Source organism: Eschscholzia californica, unplaced genomic scaffold (assembly GCF_041429995.1).
Source record: "Eschscholzia californica isolate CP2 unplaced genomic scaffold, dmEscCali1.0.p SCAF_1, whole genome shotgun sequence".
Lineage (NCBI taxonomy): Eukaryota > Viridiplantae > Streptophyta > Magnoliopsida > Ranunculales > Papaveraceae > Eschscholzia > Eschscholzia californica.
Genome location: NW_028238198.1, coordinates 77,261,929 through 77,269,414, shown reverse-complemented (window position 1 = coordinate 77,269,414; position 7,486 = coordinate 77,261,929). Strand labels below are relative to the sequence as shown.

The window sequence follows — 7,486 nt, the reverse complement described above, 5'->3', positions numbered from 1 at the left end:
TAAACAAAAGTGTTCATATACATGTATACACATTTATTAGACAATTAAAACATCAGTGAAACATTTGTGTATTTACACGAGAATAAAACAGAAATTTTACGAAATTTTACGAAAATTTACTAATTTCTTATTAAATTTGGACCTTAGACTTAATATATTTTTAATTAGACCTACAACTCACCAAAGACGAAAGTGTGTGTAGGCCAAAGGGGGCCATGGCCCCCTTGACTTACACACCTTCATGTTTCAACAAAAAAAAAAAAAAGAGTCAATCTGAGCAACAATTTCTGGGTACATATGTTTATTGAACCCCATCCTACCCTTCACACATCCAACAAAACCAACACTGGAGTAATTCAAGAATACAAATTCAAGCTCATAAAATATCTTACACCTAAATCAAATCCCAAACACAGTGTGTAAATTGTCAATTTTACTTCATATTTGGTTAGTTCTTTTACTTACAGAAAACTTTATTCAATCCTGACCTAACCCGAACAAATCTCGACATCTAATACGACAACATCCGATGTTGATCATTTACACATATATTGTCGGAAGTGTAATAAAATTTTGTAATTAATATTTCATCGTAACTCCTCTCGATTGCTTTGAAATTTTCCCACCATCCTCGGGATTAATGATGAAATTTGAACGGTCTCATTTGTTCTTATTTGGGTCGTTATCATTAATGGACGGTTCCGATATAAAGGTGGAAGAGCAATCACATCACAAATACGGTGGAGCATTAGAGCAATTTACAAAATTCGGGACTTTTAATGAAATATTGCGAAACTTCCGAGAAAGCATACCAGGACGAGTCATGTCGAAGGTCAAAATTTGGTTGTATATGGGGTGTATCTATTATATAAAACAGGATGTTGAGTGCTGACTGGGACAAACCAAAGACAAAACAAAGACAAACTAAAGATAAATCTAGCCGTCCGTTATCCCATGATAAATCTCGACCCTCTATTTATTTAAGATTAACAAAACAAATAATACGTGCATAGCTCTTGTTTATTGTTGACTGGGACAAACATTGGGATAAATCCAACCGTTCGTCGCAGATCAACACTAATATCAACCTTTAGATCCTTCCAATTATGATTCACGTTAAAAAGTCATTAATTTGGCCGTTACAGACTAAATTTCTTCCTATTTAATCAACCTCTCACATTTTCTATTTAATCTGATTAAATGATTTTCAGTTACAAACTAAATGATGGGAGTTTTAGTTAAAAATCTTATGGAGGGAAGTTGGACAACAATCTATATAATACATTTGATTGATTTCATCTTCACCTCCATCTTCATATGTAAGTTATACAGTTTCTTTTTCTAATTTTTTGGCATATTTGTCTCTATTTTAATTTGGTTTGGAATAACACTAATTTGAAGTTGATTCGAAATCGATGGAGGGAAGTTGAACAACAATCTATATAATACATTTGCTTGGTTTGGAATAACACTAATTTGAAGTTGATTAAAAGTCGATCATAGAATATTTTTCTAAATTTATTTTTTTAGTTGCCACTGACTAATGTGGACCTAATTTTAACATTTCATTTCTTGATTGATTTGATGTTGGTTCAGCCTAGAGAGTTGAATTGAAAGTGCAAGTATTAATGTTTGTGTTTCTTTCTTCATCAAAGTTGTTTCAAGGTTTGTGAATCTGATAGTACAATTTCTTCATTGATTTGAAGATGGTTCAGTCTCGCAGAATTCATTTTAGGGTGTCTATACTCATTCTATTTATAGTCCAATGTTTATGTTTCTTTTGTGTTCAATATTTTTGTTTCTCATATTCAATATTTGTTTATAAACCAGAAAATATGGCATAAAGATGTGAAAGAGGCAAATCAGTTGATTTTCGTCCTGCATTCCTACCGAACCATGGTAACTACAATTTCACAATAAATTTGTTTTTCGAGTTGCTACCGATTAATATAGACCTGATCTTAACATTTTTTGATTAATTTGATGTTGGTTCATCCTAGAGAGTTGAATTCAAGGTGCAAGTATTAATTGTATTCAGAGCCCAATGTCTGTGTTTCTTTCTTCATCAAAGTTGTTTCAAGGTTAATTTGTGAATCTCATAGTACAATTTCTTGGTTGATTTGAAGATGGTTCAACCTTGCAAAATTCATTTTATTCTATTTATAGTCCAATGTTTATGTTTCTTTTGTGTTCAATGGTTTTGTTTCTTATCTTCAATATTTGTTTATAGACCAGAAAATATGGCATAAAGATGTGAAAGAGGAAAATCAGTTGATTTTTGTTTTACATTTCTACCGAACCATGGTAACTACAATTACAAAATTTATTTGTCTTCATGTTAGCTATTATATTGGTAAATTTTGATATAGGTTTTTTTTTAACTTTCTTCACTTTAATTGTGCTAAAAAATATTGGGTTCTTTTAGCCTTATTTGAAAAAACATAGAACAAAGAATGCAAAGCAACAAAACAAAAATAATATCACCAGGGAACCCATAATATAGAACTGGCAAAAGGGACCACAAATCCGGTAAGTTTGTCATGTGGATGAGCTTTCAGAAAACGTATTGAGAATAATTGTTTGTTGCAAAGGGTTTTGGATTGCGGTTCGTTTCTCTTTTCTTTATGTGATTTTCATGGTTACTGGAAGATCAACGAAAAGAAGGGTTCCAAATAGAACTAAAAAACTAACTACGTTTTTCCCAGATCAAGTTTGCATCAGCCTTGGAAAAGTTATCTTAGGAAGTCTCGACATCTGATGGAAAACTAAAAAGCTAAAGGAAAAAAAATAAACATAAGGGAGAAAGAGCTTTCCAACTTTATGATATTATTGGAAGTCTTATTAGAGAATGATTCTGCCGTGTGTTGGACTAATGTAATTAAAACTTGAAATCCTAATTCGTTCTATTTGGAATACTATAGGTTGACAAGTAGTTTCTTTACTTTTTGTTTGAGGTTATATGGTTCATATATCAAAATTTTGAATTTTGTTGTTTGATTATACGATCAGTTTCTAAAATTCTCTTTGATTTTGGTATGAAACCTCAAACTTTGCTTTAAAATTTGACAAAACACAAAATGTTTTGAGACAAACGTTAGTAGACCATAGTTCGTTACATTCAACTCTGACTTTAGCCTTTAAATTTTATCTCCCGTCATTAAATTTATTAATTGTCACATTGATTGATTTATATAAATCACATATTCTAGCTTTTAATTTCTCTCGTCAACTTTTCCATTTTCTATGAAAACCTTTAGAATTCTCATACGTAACGTTTTCTGCTATCTTTATAACCACACAACCTTTCTTCTTTTCTTCATCATGTCCATAATTTTATCTCTCTAAACTAAATAACTACAAAATGACTTCTTCTTTTTTCTCATATTTTTTCTTTCTACCAACATTTTTATCTCTACAAACTAAACAACTACAAAATGAGTTCACCTTTAGGTTCTATCTCCCCCTCATTAAGTTTGCTAATTGCCACAAACTTTAAGTGTATTTGTTAAGCCATTTACACTAACACTACATCAACTAATTTCTTAAGTCATTTACTCTAACATACTTAAAGTGCTTAATTCAATGTCGACGAGTGTTTCTGGTGAGGTCTGAGCAAACAACCAATCAAGCATATATATATCTAGATACCATTTTCTACATTTCGTAATTATTGTTTTTTGTTCAATTCGTTAGTCTAATTCAAATTTTGAGAATAAAACATTATATATATAACTTAAGTTTCTTAGATTCATAATTCTATTCAACTTTCATTCAACAAAAGCATCCGTGTCGTAGGCACGGGTCATACCTAGTTTATTTATAAATTAAGACTCTTCGGCTCCAGTCAAGCAAAATTTCTGGTTATGTCTCTGCCGCTCAGACCCCATGTTATACTACATGCGCTTACTCAACAAATGGCAAATCAGTCCTCCCTTTCTGCATCATTGATGACACTTTTCTAATATTCAATACCAAATTCCATTGAAGAACTTTCAACAAAAAAGAAATTCCATTAAAGAAGGTAAAATAGAAAAAAACTTCTTACAACAAGAAAAAAAAAACAGTAGAATTAGGAAAAACTATACCAGCATCACTAATATTAATGTGGCGTACTGGATGATAAATCAATGCAAAGACTTGTATTTTTATTGGTCGATGTTTTAGGGAAATAAACAAATTTTCTGGGGAAGAAAATTTTGGGTGGAAACAAAAACTTTTTTCCTCTAAACATTGCCCACTCTTGATGTTTTTATTTCTTTTTCCCCCATCTTCTTTCCCACCACCATCGACCCTTGCGACCGTTAAACCGTCGACAATAACCCCCTCATCTCCCTCTTCATCTCTCTCTCTCAGCTCTTCTCTTTTCTTTCTATGTTTTCTCTTCTATAGTTCTGACGAGGAGGAAGCCCCTTCTTCGGAACCCTCATCTGATTCTAAGTTTGTCTGGTAGAACCAGACTGCTTCGCCTGAATCTGGAGTCCAAATCTGGACGAAGGGTTTCGGCGAAGGGATCATTCCCTTCGCGAGAACTTAGAGAGAGAAAAGAGAGAGTTGGAGAGAAGAAACAGAGAAGAGAGAGAGAGAGAAGATGAGTCATGAAGTCACCCACTATCTGACTCTCTCTGTCCAAGTCCACGTGAAGCGATGGCCACTCGCTACCTAACTCAGGTCTCACCTGACCTGGGAAGGCAGGCAGTCTGTACATGGGCAACAACTTCGTCTGGTAGAACCAGACTGCTTCGCCTGGATCTGGAGTCCAAATCCAGACGAAGGGTTTCGACGAAGGGATCATTCCCTTCGCCGGAACTTAGAGAGAACAGAGGGAGGGAGAGAGAGAATAACGAGTTGGAGAGAAGAAACAGAGAAGAGAGAGAAGATGAGTCATGAAGTCGCCCACTATATACTCTCTCTGTCCAAGTTCAAGTGAAGCGATTCCCACTCGCTACGTAACTCAGGGCTCACCTGACCTGGGAAGGCAGACAGTCCGTACATGAGCACCAAGTTGACATCAACTTCGTCTGGTAGAACCAGACTGCTTCGCCTGGATCTGGAGTCCAAATCCAGACGAAGGGTTTCAGCGAAGGGATCATTCCCTTTGCCGGAACTTAGAGAGAACAGAGGGAGGGAGAGAGAGAAGAGCGAGTTGGAGAGAAGAAACCGAGAAGAAAGAGAAGATGAGTCATGAAGTCGCCCACTATCTACTCTCTCTGTCCAAGTTCAAGTGAAGCGATTCCCACTCGCTACCTAACTCAGGGCTCACCTGACCTGGGAAGGCAGACAGTCTGTACATGGGCATCAAGTTCTGCCTGAGTGACATAAGTTTGACAAATGCCAACCCTAAGTTACCTCACTTCTATATTTTAATCGAACATCTAATGCTTATGACAATGATGTCAAATAATGAACAAAACTACGTATTACATTTGGTAACAAAACTATTAGATTTGGTAAGATATATTAAACTATTTCAATTCATTGATCTCGAGTATCTTTGCTTTATCTTTTCACGTCGTATCAGTCCCTTGTAATGACTTGTAATCCGTATAAAAAGGAAAAACAGACTGATGGGCTCCCCGGAGAGGCTCAAATGAAAGCCCACAACCACGAGGTAGATGCCATCTCTTTGAAAATAACTGATTAGATGAAATTTATTACTTAATCCACTATAATTAGTTAAGCCTCAACAGTAACATTAACAAAACCTAAGCTACATATTAAACATATATATAAGCTTAATTAACAAGTAAAGTTTGACCATTCAACTTCAGAAAATACCGATTGAAGTTGTTGACGTAAATCGTTCCGACATAGTTTTCCTAACAGTAGAGGAATCCTCACCAAAGTCCGATGATGAAGTCCGAACCAACTCAGGTAACTCAGAAATCGTTGATAGTGCCCCAAACCTATCTGATATTGTATAATTATTATACTCGTCTCTTGACCGTTCTTCCACTCGGTATATCTTGACCGAACTTGGTTTTGACCCAAAAACCGATCGGAGAAGTTTGACAAGAGATTTGTAAATCTTCGATTTCTTCTTCACAATCGACTCACGTGGTTGTGGTTGTATTGGTGGCGGTGCAGAACCACCAGATAGATGTGGCATAGAGTGGCTCCTAGAAGAGATGGCCGAGTCGAGTTGGAGTTTGAAAGAGTTGAGTTCGTACGAATCGTAAAGTGAACTACCCGAATCCCAAATGAGAGATTTAGGCCGATTTAGGGTAGAGAGTTTTTCCATCTTGTGTGTTTTGGAGAAGGAAATTGAAGTAGCTAGAAGAAGATATAAGAGAGAGAGAGAGATGAGGAAGTTGTTAGTAATTTGACTTGGAATGGTTGGAGAAGGTTGAAACGCGTATATGAATGATCACGGCAATCTCACATGCAACTAGGAGTATTAAATTTCTATACCAATTTGTGTAAACATAAAAGTACTCATGTTGTTTCTGCATTTATTGAAAGATTATGAGTCATGAGAAAGAAAGAGATTGTGAGAGAGAGTGAATCATTAACTAATGATTTCTTCCAGATTACCCATGAAAACGTGGCTAATTCATCATGATCAAAAAGGCTAAATATAATTAATTAAGATCCAAGTCAAGTCAGCAATCTGAATGCAATCAAATTTTGGTTAAAGGAATTCTCGTTTATAATATTTACATTATTGGAGTTTCTTTTTAGAGATAGTGTTAGTTTAAAAGCGAAGTGGTTAACCTCCTCTAGTGAAATTAAATATTCTCTCAAGAGTATGAGTGTATGACCACTTGTGAACACAAGCCAGGCAAGCAAGGGGACGCAAATGGATCATTAATATATGAAAAATGATGGAAGAGACTACAAAAGTATACGGCCTAACCTGGACCTAATTTGAAATCAACTGTGGAGCGAGAATGAAAAAATTCATGGAGTGTTGACTTGCAAAATCGAGACCGTTAATTTCGTGTAAGTTTAGAATACGTTTTAACTTATAGCCTCATTATTCTTTAATATATTGTTGGAATCGGAGCCGATTTTGGATCGGTTAAAGTCGTCAAACTCAGAAACAGAGCATGCCATTGCGTTCGTCTCGTCGAGTTCTTAAGTTTAGACTCAAGAATCACTCAAATCCGATTCCGGATGAATGAGATATTCAAGTCCGAAGTTTGATCGATGTTTGGTTGATTTAGGGACTAAGTCGCAATAAGGAAAAGTTGGTTTAGGGACCATTTACGCAAAGCGGACACGGCCAGATCTGATGGCAGGCGTTCCTCCCGAGATCTTGAGCGAGATCTGACGGTCCTCATTGTTGCCGACAGAAACCGTTGCTAAGAAGTGATCCGTCACGTTTCTTTCCAACAGATGCGTCCCTAAAAGCCAACAGACCTGTCCCTTATGAATGCATCTATTCGAAACCTATTTATAGGACCCAAATCAACTCCAAATTTCAATCCGTTTTTTCCAGAGTGTCAAGCATTGTTAGAAGATCATATTGGAGTGTCTAAGAGAAAGA

At 35.7% G+C, this 7,486-nt stretch overlaps 1 protein-coding gene across 1 annotated transcript; it reads right to left on the bottom strand.

The window, feature by feature from the left end:
- Positions 1–5,622: 5,622 nt before the first annotated feature.
- On the bottom strand, positions 5,623–6,312 carry LOC147569376 (uncharacterized). Its single transcript, XM_086671938.1, has one exon. The coding sequence runs from the start codon at positions 6,236–6,238 to the stop codon at positions 5,765–5,767; it is 474 nt and encodes a 157-aa protein (XP_086528064.1). The 5' UTR covers positions 6,239–6,312; the 3' UTR covers positions 5,623–5,764.
- Between the last annotated feature and the right edge of the window lie 1,174 nt (positions 6,313–7,486).

What these genes read in the sequence shown, in the direction of transcription:
- LOC147569376 (XM_086671938.1), bottom strand. Translation starts at nt 6,238, where the DNA reads ATGGAAAAACTCTCTACCCTAAATCGGCCTAAATCTCTCATTTGGGAT.